This window comes from Pteropus vampyrus, unplaced genomic scaffold (assembly GCF_000151845.1).
Source record: "Pteropus vampyrus isolate Shadow unplaced genomic scaffold, Pvam_2.0 Scaffold95, whole genome shotgun sequence".
Taxonomy (NCBI): domain Eukaryota; kingdom Metazoa; phylum Chordata; class Mammalia; order Chiroptera; family Pteropodidae; genus Pteropus; species Pteropus vampyrus.
Window position 1 is genome coordinate 4,500,096 of NW_011888876.1, and position 18,288 is coordinate 4,518,383.

The following is an 18,288-nucleotide window of genomic DNA, read 5'->3' on the forward strand; positions in this document are numbered from 1 at the left end:
AGACAGAAATCTTGCCCTGTACTTGTTCTGTAATCCTAAACTGGAAGCTTTGTCACTGTAATGGGTTGCTCTGAGGATGACCAAATGACACGATGTGTGGCACACTGGTGGATGCTCGATACAGTGCTTGTTTCTTCCCCCTTGGCTCCCTGCTCCTCCCTCTGTAAGTTCTTCGAAGGCAGGCCTCACCCCTTGTTGCTAGAGCTCCTCCTGCAGTGGTGGAAAGCACATTCCCTTGATACGCGTTTCCTTCGCCTGCCGTGCCTGCCATGTAAAGCAGAGGCCCTTGTACCGTGTACACTGTCCCCTAGCTTTTCTGTTCATTTATTTTTTAATGAGAAACCGGGCACTTCTGACTGATCAAGGTGATGCTTTAGGAGCAGAAAAAATCAGGGTAAGTGTTCCTTCAAAAGACTTTTGCCTTGATTTTGGGTATGAAAGTGCCAGGTTAGGTAGGTTGATGCTGAAATAATGGAATGTCTCAGGACATTATTATAGTTTCTGGGGAAAATGGGATAGAATATTTAAATGTTTTGTAGGTCACATGGATACTATGCTAGTATGGCATCTGTCTGACAATTTATTGTATACATGGAGTTTTAAGTGGTGTCGAGACAAAATCTAGGAAACCTGAGTGAAATTATTAAAGAATACTGGTCTCATCGAGTTCACTATTTTTTTTTCTTTTTAATGGCCAGCTCCTTGTTCTTTCCTCTAGTTACATGGCCTTGAAATGACGTGAGAAATTGCATCTTGTTCTCTTGCCACTTTGGGCAACTGCAGTCATATATGAAATTCTGACTTCAGTTTTCTAAATAGCAGACATACATGCAGAGCAGACACACACTCAGTTTCCTGGAAACCTGTTGACAGTCAGTTGTCCTAGCACTTCCGTGTATTTCTGAAAAGGGGGCGCCAAAGTCCTCCTTTCCTAAAAAACTGGGAGCAGGAGCTGATTTGCAAGTGATTTAGAACTTGTTTTTAATGTTGAATTTTTCTTTATTTCAAGTTTATTTGGAGTTTGCTTATCTTTGATCTCAGGGGAAGCAGAATCAGGCAGTTTAGCAAGCTCCTGCTATCCAGAAAATGTGTGTGTGTATGTGTGTATGTGTGTGTTCACGTGTGTGTGTGTACACTTGTGTGTGTGTAGGTCGGAATGTGTGTAGGTTGGAGTATGTGTTGAAGGGCGTGGTGTAAAAAGGGAAGCAGAAATACAATGTGATAAGGACCCCTGTGTCCTTTCTGTGTTTACCTGTCATACATCTTCCAGCGCTTAAAAAAAATCACTGTCTCTGATAATGTAAGAGCCATCCCCACACTGGACAGGCACTTTTTGTTCTAAGACTTTAGATTTTGTATGTCATTTCCATTTATAGAAATTTCATCAGCAGCATTGTTTCTATAAATGGAAATGACATTGTTTCTAAGCAGGAAAAAAAGTTTTTGATAAAGGAAGAATTATTATATTGGGAGGGAAATATTTTTTATTTCTTAAAATGTTGGATGGAGCTAAGCAGAAGGAAATATATGTGCCAGGAAAAATGAGTGTCAAACTAATTATTTATTGTGAGACTGTCAAAGAAAGAATGGCCAAGGAGAAAAAACAGGGTTAGTAATTTTTAAGGAAAAATGCTTTTAAGTTAACTTGGGTTTCCTTTTTACAATGATTGATTCCAGTTTTCCACAAAGTTGTTGGCTCTTGGGTAAATACTCGCCCTTCCCTTATCCTTTTTTAATGGTTGTTTCAGGCCTCTGGTGCATTTACCCTTGGGCTCCTCACAGAGATGGTCTTGGACTGGGTTAGAGGAGGCAAGCCTGATGTTGGGTGCTTTGCCAGGAGCATTTATTTAGAAGTATTTTTTTTTCCCTGAGATTTCCTTATTTGCAATTTCCTTGTTTCTTCATGACAGCTGTCCTTTGTTTTCCATACAAAACTGCTGGGTTTTTTTTTTTTTTTACTAAGTCTGATATGGGTTCTCACCTGTGCCTTAAAAAAAACCAGACACTTAGGTTACTTTCTTGATTCCTGAATCTCAGGGTAAACATGTGACTCACAGAATATTGGTGGACTTGGATTCTGTTTCCAGATTTTCAAGGACACGTTTACTGTGAAAGTCAGAGGCTTGGTTTTGGTGAATTTGCCCTTGTATATATCCTGGTTTTATTTGGGTGCTCTAGTCTAATACCTGTTTAATTTCCATCCTTTTCAAATGGCTTTTAATATCTCTTTAGATACCCCCCGCCCCATTTTTTTAAGGAGAAAAAAATTCTGAGAGGGGAAAATGGGGTTGCCTTTTGCTCCCAAAGCCTAAATGAATAGTCATTGCTTGTAATGCCGGTCTACACTTGACGCTTCCTACTGCTTCAGATGTGATGTATCCGGTGCTGTGAAGGTAATGATCCTCAACCACGGCAATATTCCATAACAGGAGTATCTGTCATATTCATTGGGATTACCATGTTCATTGATTTGTGTCTGTAAATCTGCTGTTTCTACCCTTTAAATTTGATCTATAATTGGACCTCCTTAAATGGTTCAGATAAGGTAGTCTGTATTTTCTCAATGCAGCATTGCTGTCAGCTTCTCCTTTTTCATTATACATTCAGCAGACTTGATAAAATCAGCAGGACACCTCATTTGAAACTGTTTAATCGCTGCCTTTTTCCTTTGCTAAACCATTGAGGTGGTCAAGCGATGTACACAAATCATTTTAAATAGAAAATATGGTTTTCTCTGTGACCCAGCTAAATAGATAGTGTTATGCAAAACAAGTTAAAAAGTAATAAATGCCAAAAAAATCTTCTAATTGGAGTAAAAAATTGTGGGCAACTCTATCTTCTCTCCAAAAGTAGAGTATCCTGAAATATTGCCAGGCCCCTGTAAAGACAAGATGATGGTTTTCTAAAGGTTCTCTGGTTTCTGAACAAAGCAAGTTTAATTTAAAATTTCAAATAGTGCTGAGCTGCCTTTTATATCCATTCAGAGGGAGCCCATACTTATTTGTAATGCCTTTACTTTACATCTTACTTTTGTTGGTAGAAATTTGCTATCTGTTAATATCTATGCAGCATAACCTTTCAGCCATTCGCTATTGTGATAATAAATTTTTGTTTCTTTGTCTGTCATTTTGTCTACTCAGCTGTTACTCTTCAAAGTACAAACTAAAAATAATAGCTCCAAATAAATGCCACATAATAAAGTGTTTTACAGTTGTAGCTGGAATAACCTGGTGGCTGCAGCTCACAGTCCTATTACCATTGCTGGTGCTTTAGTTTCTTCCCCACATGTCAAGGTGACTCTACCAGGGCCAGCTCATTAAAACAGTCTATTCTTTCTAACTGGCTTGATATTTAGTGCCATACCCAGCCGCCTGCCAAGGCACAGTTGTGGAGCATAAGACTCACAGCATAGGAGATATGAAATTATGTGGCATTCACTTTTTGAAAAAATACAGATTCTCTATAACCTCATTTTCCTGCTTCAGCATTTTATTGTGAATAATTTACAATTACTCCTGTGAGTAGTAGAAGTAGGGCCAGTTGCAGGTGTACCCAGGATAGTGGTAAGTGTGACTCCAGGCTTTTGAAGAGCAGTGTTTACCTGGTTTATGTGGCCCTATAGGATTAATATTTACACTGTACTTGAATGTGACATTGGGCATGTTTTGCCATTTTTGCTGCCTCGAGGTAAACTTGAGAAGCTGGGAGTTGGTAAATACACTAAAAATGCATCTTTTTCTTACAGGTTCTGGCTCCTTGGCAGCAATGGCTGTGTTTGAAGATAAGTTTAGGCCAGATATGGAGGTATGTAAGTCCCTACAGTTTTATTCTTTCAAATTTTTTTTCCAGTTGTATGTCGGACATTTACAAATCGATGCTCGATTCCTCCACAGCCGGGACTGCACTGTTGTTAGTTGGAATGCTCTTTGGCATAGATACTGTGTTTGCCAGGGAAAGCTTCATTTTGGAGCGGCCCTGCCGTGGGCTTGAGGAGCCAGCACTGTTCAGGTTTCTGCTCTGGCCTTTGGGCTGTCTAGGAATCTTCTTGGCTGTAAATGCTGCTGCAATGTAGAATATTTTCCACTGCACTAAGCTTTCTGTGTCACGGTATCTCGAAATGACAGGTGTTTTTGGTTCTCACTAAGAATTGAGAAACTGTGTATGTCTTTGTTTGTCACACAGACCTGGCCTGAAAATGGGGGCAGTTTAAAAAATTCCTATCGATCGTTCTGCATCTGGCAGCAGAAGATAGGGACTATTCTGAGTGTGATGGATCTAGTGTCTTAGATATATTTATAAAAACATTCTTTTATTATATTTTCTTTGGTGGTGGGAAAGGGTGGTATCTTCTGAATGGCATTCACCTAAGTCTTCTTTAATGATAGATGTACCCCTCCATTAAGCAACCACTCACCCCTAAAATCTTCAGGAACAAGCCCACGGGTCTCCCATTACCACTTTCATAGGAGTGTTCAGTGTTCTTAGATGCTTCGTGGTACCACAGTCTTCCTCTACTGTGCTTTATCTTCGCTGCTAAACCACCTTGCAGCCACTCAGGTCCTTTATCATCTGTCTTGGTTTTTTTGATAGATGGTAATATTTTGATGGTCGTATCAACTAGTGTTATGTAATTGGTAGGCTGTTTATGAGTGGTTTATCCTAGTTCTTAATGTGTAGGTTTCTGCCTTCTCAGTATTTTGTTTAGATACCAAAGCATGTCTCTGGGAATTACTTTTCGACAATGCTTTATGCGTACTCATCCTTGGAGAGGATTGCATATGTAAAATATTATGTTCTTCCACCAGCTCATTGTCATTGGAGCAGCAAGTGTCATTGGAGCTCCGATGCTCCTCTGCCCTTTAGTTTTGGGCCAAGTGCCGTGAGAGCCAGAGAACATAGGGTTTTGGGTGTTGCTCAGCCAGGACAGGGGTCTCCTGCCCGCAGCCCCTACCCCCTTGGTACCTGAGGATAGCACACGTAAGTGACTTAGTTGCTGATGGCTAGATTTCTTCCCTGTCTTGGACATCTGTAGGAACAAAAACACCTGGCAAAAGATAGGATTTAGCTAAGTGTTTTATACTAAAAACAGTAGTGTCTTTCTTTAATTAAGAATAGTAAACAGGTTCAGGTATCAACTATAAATAAGATTAGGATTGTGTTCTCACTTCTCAGTGTGAAAATTTATTCCTATATCAGCATTATTTTCTGTTTGGGGTTTTTTTTTTTAATACAAAGAAAAAAAAAGATATACTAGGTCACTTAAAAAGAAAAGAAAAAAACGGTCTCCCAGTCTTGTAACTGAAGGAGAGTTGTCGCCACAGCTCCACGAACCCGTTAGGACTGACGAAGGCGTAAGAAGGACTCTGGTGACTTTTGTTTAGAAAATAGCCTCAGTAATGTCAAGCCCTCCTTTAAACCACATTAATCTCTTCACATTTCCTTGAAAACTTTGTCTATTTCCAATTGATTGGGACCTCCATATGTTAAAGAAAAATGAGAATTGCAGAAAGTTGAAAGTATTAGATATATTAAGTGTGACTTAACGTTCTGCTACAGTAATTTTACATTATTTAGAATTCAGATTTGAAATGATTCAGAAGCCATGAATTTAATACTGATATGAAGTGAGGGAAAATGTGATTATCCCTTCAATAACGCATCTAATATCATCAGTCAAAAGACTGTTCCTTAGATCAATTTTACCTGTAACCCAGAGCACTTAATATTTTGTATTAGCTGTGAGACCTTGAAACAGGTTGACCAAATTCCCATTTCAGATTGAATGCTTCAATTTATAATTCCATGTCATTTTTTTATCCACTGAAGTTATTGAAACTTGAAGCAGATTGTAAATAGGTGAATAATAATGTAACAGCTGTCAGTAGATAATACTTTAAAAGTCTAAAGGCATGTTAATAGATACAAAAAAAAATTTATTGCGAAGCCCAAGCAGCAAACTGCTGGCCACCTTGCTTTCTTTTGTGAAGATGAAATGAAGTGGTTTCAGCGAAAGGCCGAACAAAGTTGAGAGGACACCGTTTTAGTGACTTTCTTTGTTATGAAAGAGAATTCAGCCCCGGTGTCATTCTGGTTTTCATTTGCATAGAAAGCTTGGAAATGTTTTCGTTTCAAATTTCCAAACTTTTTATTTTCCGTCTTTCCAGGAGGCTGTTTTTCTGGGGCAAGCAACCCTGCATAACTTTTCTTTCTTGTCTGTTTCGGGACTGCAGGGCTGGATGACTGAGTCCGCTTATCTCCTTTCGGTACAGTAGGGGAAAGGATTCTGGACGTGCCTCAGACGGAAACCCGGGAGAGCATCACTGCCTCTCAAATCTTGGCATGGACTTGCCAGGGCTGACCCTGCCGCCCGCTTCACAGAGAGTTGCTTTGGGAGGGGGCAGTTCTAGGCTATCGTAGTTACAGATTGTTTGCCAAACAGCAGTTTTTAGGCCATACTCATGAAATAAACTCCTGGCTTCATTGTTAGAACAAATACATTGGAGGAAGCCCGTAGTTTTTATTGTTTATTTTTTTAACTTATGATCCTGTGCCTTGGACAGCACTGGGCCTAGTGTTTATGGAATGAAAGCCCCTCCCTCCTTAAAAACCTTTAACATTCTCTCATTGTCGTTAGATGCATTGTTCATTATGGTAGCCACCAACCACATGTGGCTATTGAGCACTTGAATGTGGCTAGTGAGAATTGAGAGGTGCTGTAAAGGAGAAAGGACCAGATTTCAAAGACTTAGTACCCAATTAAAGAAGAAGTCTTCAATAATATTTATATTGATCACATGTTAAATAAGATACCATTTTATATTGGATTAAATAAAACTATTTAACTTCACTTATTTTTACTTTTTTAAATGTGGCTTCTAGAAAATTTAAAACAATACATGCAGTTCACATATTTCTATTGGATAAGGCTAGTGTAGCACCCTTTCTTGAGCTTGTCATTTGCATACCACATGTACAATTTCTAGCATATTCAGGTACCACCTGTACTTTTTTGAAAAAATTTTTTAAATGAGCTCACTGTTTTATAAATTGAGGTATCATTTACATATAATAAAATGCACCGTTTGACAGGTTTTGGCATTTGTAATTACCCAAATAACCAGCCCTCAAATCAAGACAGAACATCTCCTTCACCACAAAGTACCCCTTTCCAGTCAATTCCCTTCCTCCTCTTCAGTTTGTCTTTTTAATTTAAATTTATTTTTTAAAATATGTTTATATGTATGAAATCCTGGGTTTGATGTGCTGGTTATATTTTTTTCCCCCAGACATATGAAAATGAGTGCATACTATTAATATAAATACACCGTTCTGTGTAAGCCCGGGGGTCTGGATGTTAGACTTGGGTAGCAGAGGTCTGCATCCCTGCTCCGCTTCAGCCCTTCCCACCTGCTCGCTGTCCCTTGAACTCGCTGTGAACCTGCCGGGGAATCCTCCTCGCTGCTGGTGTCCGCCAGCCGTGCCCTGGGTCGCTTCCTCATTTGTTTGTGTCCCTGGAACCCATTGCACACACCTGTCCCATTGTTTTATGCTTTTTGCAGGGACATTTCCCCCCACTTGCCATTGAGAGAAGGAGATCTATGAGGGCAGGGGCCAGGAAATCATCTCTGTTTTTAGCTCCTGGTGTTCAGTAGGTGTTTGCTTAGTTGAGACAGGATAATCCTGAGTTAAAGTCAAATCTGAGTCATCAAAAAACACCTGGGAAATGGAGGGAACTTTCTCTTCTTTCCACCTGGAAAGTGGTGTGTTTTTTGTTTGTTTGTTTGTTGCAATAACAGGAAGATAACTAGTATACTTCTCAAATATATAGTGTTGGGGTGGAGTCAGCGAAGCAAGCAACCCATTTAGTACACAGGCAAAACGAAGATGGGACAAAGGGCAAATGCTCATTGGGAGATTACAGGCCAAAAAGCAGAACAGAGAAACCCAGCTCGGACTCAGAAATGACTAAGACGGGCCTTTGCTGTTCCCAGTTACCTGAGCCAGTGACTTGCCCCAGATAGAAGCCCTGATTCAAGGTTTCAGAGAAACTGCCAGCTAACCGTGTGAGTTTAAGACACATTAACAACCTTTAAAAATCCTCACCTAGTTGTGACCCTAACAACGACTTTAGTGGTCTCGCAATTGTCATTTTCTTGTTTTCCTTCTTGCCGTTAGCCTGGAAGTCTTATGAGGGCAGGAACTGCACTAATTCATTTCTATTTCTATACACCTAGCGTGATAACTGGTGCATAGTAGGTGTACAGCCAGTATTTGTTGACTGAGTGGATAAAAACACATTAAAAGCAACTTTACTAAGTAGTTCTCAATTTGATAATTTCACCTTTAGCCTTCATAGTACTTAGCAGTGAAGAAAATGGGGGCATAAAAATTGTATTACTGACGATAAATCTCATGCTTTATTTTTATCAGCAAAGGTGCTTATTTGGACATTGTACGTGTGTATCAGCAGAACAGTGGATTTTGAAATGTGTGAGTTGGCCGAGTGACAAGGGGCCAGTTAGAGGTATTTTTGGTGGTGATAAATTGCACAGAGCCATTTCCCCCGATTTTTTTTTTTTTGGTAAGGCTGGTGAAAGAAATAAGCCCCTGATCGTGGTTATTACCCACGGGCCAGCTGGACAGGAAACTAGTGATACACACACTGTGGCCTGTGACTTCACCTTCCAGTTAGATGTGAGGAATTTGACCATGGTACCTGGAATATGGTGTTAGCTTCGAGGGGGTGTGTATCTTGAAAATTGCCAAAGTTGCTGAAATAAAAACATTTGAAGGGTGCGAGGAAGGGAAGGCAGGGAACCAGATAACTTCGGTCACTTTTCCTTCCATCCCGTTTCTTTGTAAGAAGGAATGTTTTCATTTGGCCCAGTGAGAAATTTAAACTCTTAAAGATTATAGTTCATTAAAATGGGTGGAAGATTAATATTTAGTCTGTCAAGATCAATACTGTTCCCTCTTTGCGCTAATTGTCAGAATCGCGTGCGAGGGCCGCTGAAGGGTAGTGGTGTGCGGCAGGACCCTCACATCACAGGGAGATGATTCAAAGGCAGACTGTCCTGCACCCTCTGGTATCGACTTGCAAATTAGCATCTGGAATCTAATTAAACAAGCTTAATGAAAGTAGCAGCTGAATGCTGCTGGAAAAGACAATTCGCTTTTTTCCCCCTCTCTGATACATATTCTGTACTATTGAAGTTGGTCACCAAACACATCATGTGAGCCCAGTTAAAAAAATTAGCATTTATTTGAAGAATAGAAACTGTTTTTCATTCTGTTATGCATTTGGCATGCTCTGGCGTCCCATGAGAGCCATGCCACAGCAGATAGTGCACAATATTTATAAATCCATGACAGGCAATAATAGCAACTTGAAAAATTCTTTTGCTAGAATCTCAAGTTGAGAGCTGCCAAAAGCTGAGAGGATCAGATCTGCAGTGGCAGCTGCTGTGCCCTACAGTTAGAATTCTAGACTTTGAAGATGCTCAACTTAAAGAAATGAAGACTGCAGGCTTAGCCAATTTTTGCAGGTTTCTGGAGCTCTGGCTTTCTGCCTTTTGAAGATGAGTTGCTGAAGCTTCTACCACTGCCTGAGGCATGCTAACACCAGCAGGATCTTTTCTTTCCCCTAGTCTTAGTGTGTCTTCAGTTTTAAGTAGCACATGCTTAGTCAATGCCAACTGCTATGGTCCTTTTCCTGGTTGCAGTACTGCGGGATGAGCTCTTACCCTGTACCCTTCAGAGAGAAACCACAAAGATAGATGGTGACGTATGCAGGTGCCACTTCAGCTGTCTGATTTATGGAGTCATATTTCATCACTCGGCAAGTGCTAGCCTCTAGAGAAGCCCTTATGGATTGCTAAAGATGTGAGCAGCTATCGCCCTAAAGGCTTGTGGTTACCTCACAAATGTAATGCCAAACACCGAGCTACCGAGGAAACAGAATTAATCTGTCATTGCAGGCAGCTATAGATCCACTTTAAATAATGAAAGAGTTGATACCAATATGGTATCCTGACAGTGAATCTTAGAAGTAACTGTAGTTTAAGTCCAAGAATAGAAAAACAACTGAAGTTACAGATTCCTTTGTGCTTTGCAGATGGACAGTAGTGTAAGAGATCAGAATTATTTTGATGGGAAAAAAATCTGTTCAGTTTGGCTCATGGACTTGTCCCAGAGGAATACAGAGTGTGAGTTCAGTGTGGTCAGATGGACAAGGGCGTGGGAGCTCAGCAGCTAGGGGAATGGGCTTGTGAGCCTGTTTCCACTGTACTCCTGGCCTGACTCTGGGCGAGCCACAGTCCAAGACTGTCCATCTAGAAGATGGAGATCTAGAGACCTGCCTGCGGGTTGCTGTCAGGATTAGATGTGGTCTGTAAAACACCTCATATGGTGGCTCACACAAAATTGGCTCTAAAATATAGCAGCTGCTTCTGTTTTTTATTCAATAGTAGGTTACAAACATCACATAGCAACGACTAGCGTGATTATTTGTACTGGCATCATGCTTGGTGATTTATAGCGTAATACAGATAGATATGATTCTACTTTCCCATCTGAAAGCTTAAAATTGGAGATAGAACTATATAGTGGTCATAATGACAGTGGAAGAAGCCTGTTTAACACAAAACACAGGCCATGGAAGGATTCGCCTTTTTGCTATAGGGGGAAGGTATTGAAAACCCAGTGATCATAATAGCTGGTGCTTGTTGAGTGCTTACTCTGTGTCAGGCTCTGTTCTGACAGGCTTTTCTGCATTATCTCATTTACATTTCAACAATTGTGTGAGCTCTGTACTTCTTATTCCCACTTTGTAGAGAAAGAAGTTAGGGTATAGGGAGGTCAGATATCTCGCCTGAGGTCACACAGCTAGTCAGTGATGGAGTCCTGGTTTGAACCCTGGTCGGCCTGACTTTAGAGCCCTCTGAGGTAATTGAGCACTGTGCTGTTCTGCCTCTCTGCTAGGCCTGTGATTCTTTGACAGCAGAGTGGGGAAGACATCTTATTCCAGGTGGGCTGCTTGGTCTGTTCCTTTTTTTTGATGAGGTCCTGTGAAGACGGCAGGGAGGTGTGTGTTAAACCTCCCTGGTGAGCTCAGTGATTGGAAGGAGCCCAGGAATAGAAAGGTGAAGGGAGGTTAGAAATACAGAGATATTGGGAAATATAAACAGGTCATTTGGCTATGGAAGATACTTTTTTCTTCTCTTTGAATTCTAGATTTGTTTTCATCTTTTAACTGTCCTCCACCCCAAATATCCCATGATTCTTATTTTCCCTAAAGTTTTCAGATATTCTTTATAAGAGAGCTGTTTTTCTCTATATACCTAACGTTCAGATGGCATAGCCCTCTTCAGATTTAGTAATGAGACCAGGAAGTCTTTAAATGTTGGTGAGTGGCATTTGTCCATTTGAGACAAATCATGAATAACTTGAACAAAAATAAAAAAAATAAGCAAGACTATCATATTTGAATAATGAGGTGCTCTTTTTTTCCCAACTGCCAAAACTTTTTAATCTTTGTCAACAATTGTTCTGTCCTCCGTCTTATTTAGGCTGTATCTGTGCGACTCTGAGCTCAGGAGCCCTGACAAGCGGCATATGAATTCTGTATTCATTAGCGATCCGGATCCAAATGCCTCTGTCCCTGCCATGGGGGCTCAGGTGTGGAAGCTGCTGGCTAATCCCACCAGCTGACATTCAGAGGTTTAATGACTCCATAGGAAGGTGACCACTTGCTGAGAGGTTTGCTGACGGAACCCACACAGCAGACAATGGAGATCAAGGAAGACTATCAGTGTTTAGCCGAAGCACCTTCCTGTGCAACTTGAACCCTGTTGGCATCAAACAGAGTTTTAAGTAAATGTAAAATTAAAAAAAAAGAAATCTGACCTTAGATAGCTATCATAACAGTGATTTTCCTGTCCGTATTGATAGCGATGCCGTTTAAGGCTGTTTTCCTTGTAGCACTTTAATGGGTGTCGGTTTAATGAGCTGAACTTGATTCACTTTTCCAGATTTTTAGATTTTTAAGGTTGTGTTTGTCTGGTTGCTACATCTGTTTAGGTATCTCATGTGCCTGGGAAAAAATGTATAGAGCCAAAATCCATTCTTATTAAATGCTTTTAAGGATTAATGCTGACATTTTCGTTTATTGTGATCTCTAGCTTTTTAAAAAAATTACTATTAGAATATGAGTTTTATGACTGACTTGTGACATGTCATTGTCATACTTTGACCGGTTTTTGGTTCTCTAAGTCTAAAAATGTTGGATGCCTTATTATTTTAATAACTGCTTCACTGAGGTGTAATTTATACCCATACTGTTCACCTGCTTTAAGTGTGCAATTCAGTGGCTTTTAGTGCATTCAGAGTAGTACAGCTCTCACCACAATCAATTTTAGAACATTTTCATCAGCCTCAGAAGAAACCCGCATACCTGTTAGCAGTCACTCCCCGTTTACCCGCAGCCCGCCCAGCCGCGGCAACGGCGGACCTACTTTCTGTCTCTGCAGACTCACCTGCTCTGGACGTTGCATGTGGTAGGAATCATACGATATGTGGTCTTTTGTGACCGGCTTCTTTAACTTATAATATTTTCATATGTTTGGGTCACTGACAGTGGATGAAGATACTAATTTCTAACCCTTGCTAACACTTATTATCTGTCTTTTGGGTTGCAGCCATCCTGGTAGGTGTGAATTGGTGTCTCATTGTGGTTTTGATGGATTCTTTGTTATTTAAGAACTATTGCAACTTTGGAGACATTTAGATGGAACTGTTGAAACACTTGACACACTTTTTTACAGACTGGATTTGGGCAGTAATTGGGTTGGTTGGGCATTTGTTTAAATATCGAAAGGTGCCTTTTGGAGGCTGACCCTGAGGCTCTTTCTGTTTTTTGTTTGCTTATGCTCCTAATTCCTGCTTATTGGCTTTCCTTAAGACCTGAAGCATTAGACATAGTGAATTGTATCTTTATTTTTAGATCAAAAATGTATTGTTTTTCTCAAATAATTTTTCCTCTGGTTGTATTTAATGTAAAGCATTAAATTTTAGTGATGTCAGAACCCAAAGATACGATTTCTGGGGTCCTGATTAGAGTTATTCTTAGTAGTGATTTTAAATAGTTAATTTTAGAAATGAACATATATCGAAGTTGGCACTATCGTTCACTGATTTGCAGAATTACCATTAGACCTTTAGAAGAGATGGTAATGAGATGACATTATTGATGTCATCTCATTACCATCTTACCAGCATCAGATATTTTGAGTTGTTCTCCTTTTAAAAAATGAGTTCTCCTAAATTCGAACCCACTGGTAGGTCAGCTTTGGGGAGGCATAACTTCTTGAGTTAAGGTTACTCCCTTGGATCTTTTTGCTCACATTTTCATTTTGTGCTTTATAGGGCAGATGAAAGTTTTCTTAGGTTTTTCACCTGATGGTTCCAAGAGCAAGGCTTTGCTCCCTACCATACAGAGAGAGAGTTTGGAACTTCACATGTAATTGCTGTCTCCCTTTGATTCTCTAGGATTCTCTAGTCTTCCTTGACTTAGCAATGGCCACTTAAATGCCCGTTCCTCTGGCCAAGTCGCTGTCTTCCTTGTCTCTGTTTCTCTAGAGCCCTATTTAATGGGAGTGGCTGGTTATCATTTCCACCCTTGCCATTGTATTCTGTCTTTGTTAAAAGTTGAAGTGCAGAGTGGGCTTTTCAGGGAAAGGGTGGAGGAAATTTTAAAAAGTGTGTTTTATTCTTCCCATTTAGTCTCAGGAAATAAAAGGGAGTTAGATGGGAGGAGGCCAAGAAGGAAAGGTATAGTTTTATCAAAATCTTCAGTGAGCGGGAAATGGGTTCCTCTTGGGGCCTGGCCTCTGGAATTCAAGAATCAACAAATCTTATGAAAGTGACCTTGTATGAAATTCGAAGGTCTCTATTTTCAGTTCTGCAGGGAGTAATAAAAGTACTACAAACGGTATAACTGCCATAGTTAACGACTTCGAGAACTCTTCCTTGTTGATTTTTCTGCCCAAAATATTTCTGTGGAAAAATTTTTCTCCATTTTCTACCCTGATGTGTAAACACTGAATTTCAATTTTATATAATCGATATGTAATCAGTCAGCAGGTACTTATTGGGGACCAGCTGAATGCAAGGCATTGCGCTGGGTGCTGTAATCCAGAGGTAGTATTGAAAGAGGCCATTCTGTATGGTGGCGAAATTCTTTATACAACTATATGCAAAGTAGATTGAAAAGAAGGGATTCTTTTACCCTAATAGATAGTTGATTATTTGTGATGCATTTCTTTGGAGCAGGTGTTCCATATGAAGTGTTTTTACTTTACATATTTCCTATAACTGTGGAATGTAGGGGAAATATACCGTACAGAAGAAATATTTCACAAAGTATATTGCTCGCTGCAGCTGTGGCAAGGATCTAGCAGACAAAATGCAGCTTCTTTGTGACCAGAGACTCTTAATCAGAGAGAGGCAAGAGTTAGATTCAGGGATAATGTTGAATAGAAATAAATGTTTAGTGACTTTCAACTGTACAAGTGGAATTAAAAGGAAAATATTGCTAATAAATTGTTCTGCATCATGACATCAAGAGAACATGGACTTCTTTTTCCACCTCTTACCACACTGAATCGCCTTTCCTAACTTGGGTCTCAGGGACATAATTTAAGGCACTAGAAATGCTCCCTTCATCTAGGTTTCTTTTTCTGGTACTCAAGCCAAGGTTTGGAATGTCGTAGCCCCTGGAGAAAAGAAATAAGAAGTTCTTTTATTATTCACTGATTTCATTCCATTCTAGAAATCGTGTTTTGTAAAAATTCGTACTTATCGAACTGAGGCTTTCAGGGGAAGGGGGAAAACTCCCATGAATTTCACGTCAGAAGCAAGGCTGTGTGCTGTGAATCCAAGAGGTCACCGTGGTCAGAGGCTTGCAAGCTCTTGAACAATGGCTTCCTATTTTTCTTGTATGTAGGTTAGAGAAATATAAGAAATGAAATATAGGACTGAGCGTTACCGGTTGGTAGCTTAGAATCTTATAAGTTTTGCCTTGGCAGGTAATTTGGCATAAATTGTTAATGTAAATCTGGGTTGGTGGTGAAGACGTTATTTTAGTAAAAAAGATAAACTGCTGATTAATTCAGCATAGAACTCAATTACAAATTGAAAGTGTCTCTGCGGGACTCCCGGACCCTAAAGACAGCAGATGTTGAATTGATACTCCAGCATATTTCACAGTGGTATGAAATATTAACATGGTTTATTATACTCGTGTGGTGTGCGGTATCCGAGAGAGGGAGGCGGTGGGCATGTGGGTGTGCAGAGCAGCCAAACTCCACACTGGCGCTAATGTACACTGAAGTGCGATTAAGAATTTTAGTAAAGTTTCTTCTTTTTTTTTTTTAAATCAAATAGCTCTGTGGAAAAATTAAGTTTAAAATAACATTTGAGGCTTAAATATTTAAATGTGGTACCTGTGTACATTTATACTGTACATGTAACTGAACATAAAATAAAAATGGTGCCCTTCCTTCCTACCAGAATTTGTCAGTGTTAAGTGGGACCACTACCTACAAGAAGAGGGGAACTTGAGGGCTTGACCTGTATTTCAGTGAGTTAATTGTCAGCTTTCTTGGGCTGGAAGGTTTTCATGGGCTTTTTTTAAACCTTCTGATCTAAAACATATGGCAATTTATGTTTTGCACAGGCAGAGAAGTTTCATTTCTAGCCTCCCTTCCCCCCCCCCCAAAAAAAAGCTTCACAGTTTTCATATATCTGTATCAATTTTGGGGGGAAAGTCAGCAATTTTTATGTATTGGAAGATCTGATAGATGGAACTGCCAATATTGAAGGGACTGGCAATTCTTAAGAGGCATGAGAATACAGTCGGCTTAGATGAAATATTTCAAAGCCTTTACTGCTATTACGACAGTTATTTATTACCAGCATCAGATATTTTGAGTTGTTCTCCTTTTAAAAAATGAGTTCTCCTAAATTCGAACCCACTGGTAGGTCAGCTTTGGGGAGCATAACTTCTTGAGTTAAGGTTACTCCCTTGGATCTTTTTGCTCACATTTTCATTTTGTGCTTTATAGGGCAGATGAAAGTTTTCTTAGGTTTTTCACCTGATGGTTCCAAGAGCAAGGCTTTGCTCCCTACCATACAGAGAGAGAGTTTGGAACTTCACATGTAATTGCTGTCTCCCTTTGATTCTCTAGGATTCTCTAGTCTTCCTTGACTTAGCAATGGCCACTTAAATGCCCGTTCCTCTGGCCAAGTCGCTGTCTTCCTTGTCTCTGTTTCTCTAGAGCCCTATTTAATGGGAGTGGCTGGTTATCATTTCCACCCTTGCCATTGTATTCTGTCTTTGTTAAAAGTTGAAGTGCAGAGTGGGCTTTTCAGGGAAAGGGTGGAGGAAATTTTAAAAAGTGTGTTTTATTCTTCCCATTTAGTCTCAGGAAATAAAAGGGAGTTAGATGGGAGGAGGCCAAGAAGGAAAGGTATAGTTTTATCAAAATCTTCAGTGAGCGGGAAATGGGTTCCTCTTGGGGCCTCTGGAATTCAAGAATCAACAAATCTTATGAAAGTGACCTTGTATGAAATTCGAAGGTCTCTATTTTCAGTTCTTCAAAGAGTAATAAAAGTACTACAAACGATATAACTGCCATAGTTAACGACTTCGAGAATTCTTCCTTGTTGATTTTTCTGCCAAAAATACTTCTGTGGAAAAATTTTTCTCCATTTTCTACCCTGATGTGTAAACACTGAATTTCAATTTTATATAATCGATATGTAATCAGTCAGCAGGTACTTATTGGGGACCAGCTGAATGCAAGGCATTGCGCTGGGTGCTGTAATCCAGAGGTAGTATTGAAAGAGGCCATTCTGTATGGTGGCGAAATTCTTTATACAACTATATGCAAAGTAGATTGAAAAGAAGGGATTCTTTTACCCTAATAGATAGTTGATTATTTGTGATGCATTTCTTTGGAGCAGGTGTTCCATATGAAGTGTTTTTACTTTACATATTTCCTATAACTGTGGAATGTAGGGGAAATATACCGTACAGAAGAAATATTTCACAAAGTATATTGCTCGCTGCAGCTGTGGGAAGGATCTAGCAGACAAAATGCAGCTTCTTTGTGACCAGAGACTCTTAATCAGAGAGAGGCAAGAGTTAGATTCAGGGATAATGTTGAATAGAAATAAATGTTTAGTGACTTTCAACTGTACAAGTGGAATTAAAAGGAAAATATTGCTAATAAATTGTTCTGCATCATGACATCAAGAGAACATGGACTTCTTTTTCCACCTCTTACCACACTGAATCGCCTTTCCTAACTTGGGTCTCAGGGACATAATTTAAGGCACTAGAAATGCTCCCTTCATCTAGGTTTCTTTTTCTGGTACTCAAGCCAAGGTTTGGAATGTCGTAGCCCCTGGAGAAAAGAAATAAGAAGTTCTTTTATTATTCACTGATTTCATTCCATTCTAGAAATCGTGTTTTGTAAAAATTCGTACTTATCGAACTGAGGCTTTCAGGGGAAGGGGGAAAACTCCCATGAATTTCACGTCAGAAGCAAGGCTGTGTGCTGTGAATCCAAGAGGTCACCGTGGTCAGAGGCTTGCAAGCTCTTGAACAATGGCTTCCTATTTTTCTTGTATGTAGGTTAGAGAAATATAAGAAATGAAATATAGGACTGAGCGTTACCGGTTGGTAGCTTAGAATCTTATAAGTTTTGCCTTGGCAGGTAATTTGGCATAAATTGTTAATGTAAATCTGGGTTGGTGGTGAAGACGTTATTTTAGTAAAAAAGATAAACTGCTGATTAATTCAGCATAGAACTCAATTACAAATTGAAAGTGTCTCTGCGGGACTCCCGGACCCTAAAGACAGCAGATGTTGAATTGATACTCCAGCATATTTCACAGTGGTATGAAATATTAACATGGTTTATTATACTCGTGTGGTGTGCGGTATCCGAGAGAGGGAGGCGGTGGGCATGTGAGTGTGCAGAGCAGCCAAACTCCACACTGGCGCTAATGTACACTGAAGTGCGATTACGAATTTTAGTAAAGTTTCTTCTTTTTTTTTTTTTTTAATCAAATAGCTCTGTGGAAAAATTAAGTTTAAAATAACATTTGGGGCTTAAATATTTAAATGTGCTACCTGTGTACATTTATACTGTACATGTAACTGAACATAAAATAAAAATGGTGCCCTTCCTTCCTACCAGAATTTGTCAGTGTTAAGTGGGACCA

The 18,288-nt window shown here is 39.7% G+C and overlaps 1 protein-coding gene across 1 annotated transcript in view; it reads left to right on the top strand.

The window, feature by feature from the left end:
• PSMB7 (proteasome subunit beta 7) overlaps positions 1-18,288 on the top strand; it is a 58,233-nt gene that overhangs the window by 24,545 nt on the left and 15,400 nt on the right. Inside the window, exon 6 of the mRNA XM_011364307.2 lies at positions 3,746-3,804. Coding sequence (XP_011362609.1) covers positions 3,746-3,804 — 59 coding nt within the window. The remainder of the gene's footprint in view (positions 1-3,745; positions 3,805-18,288) is intronic.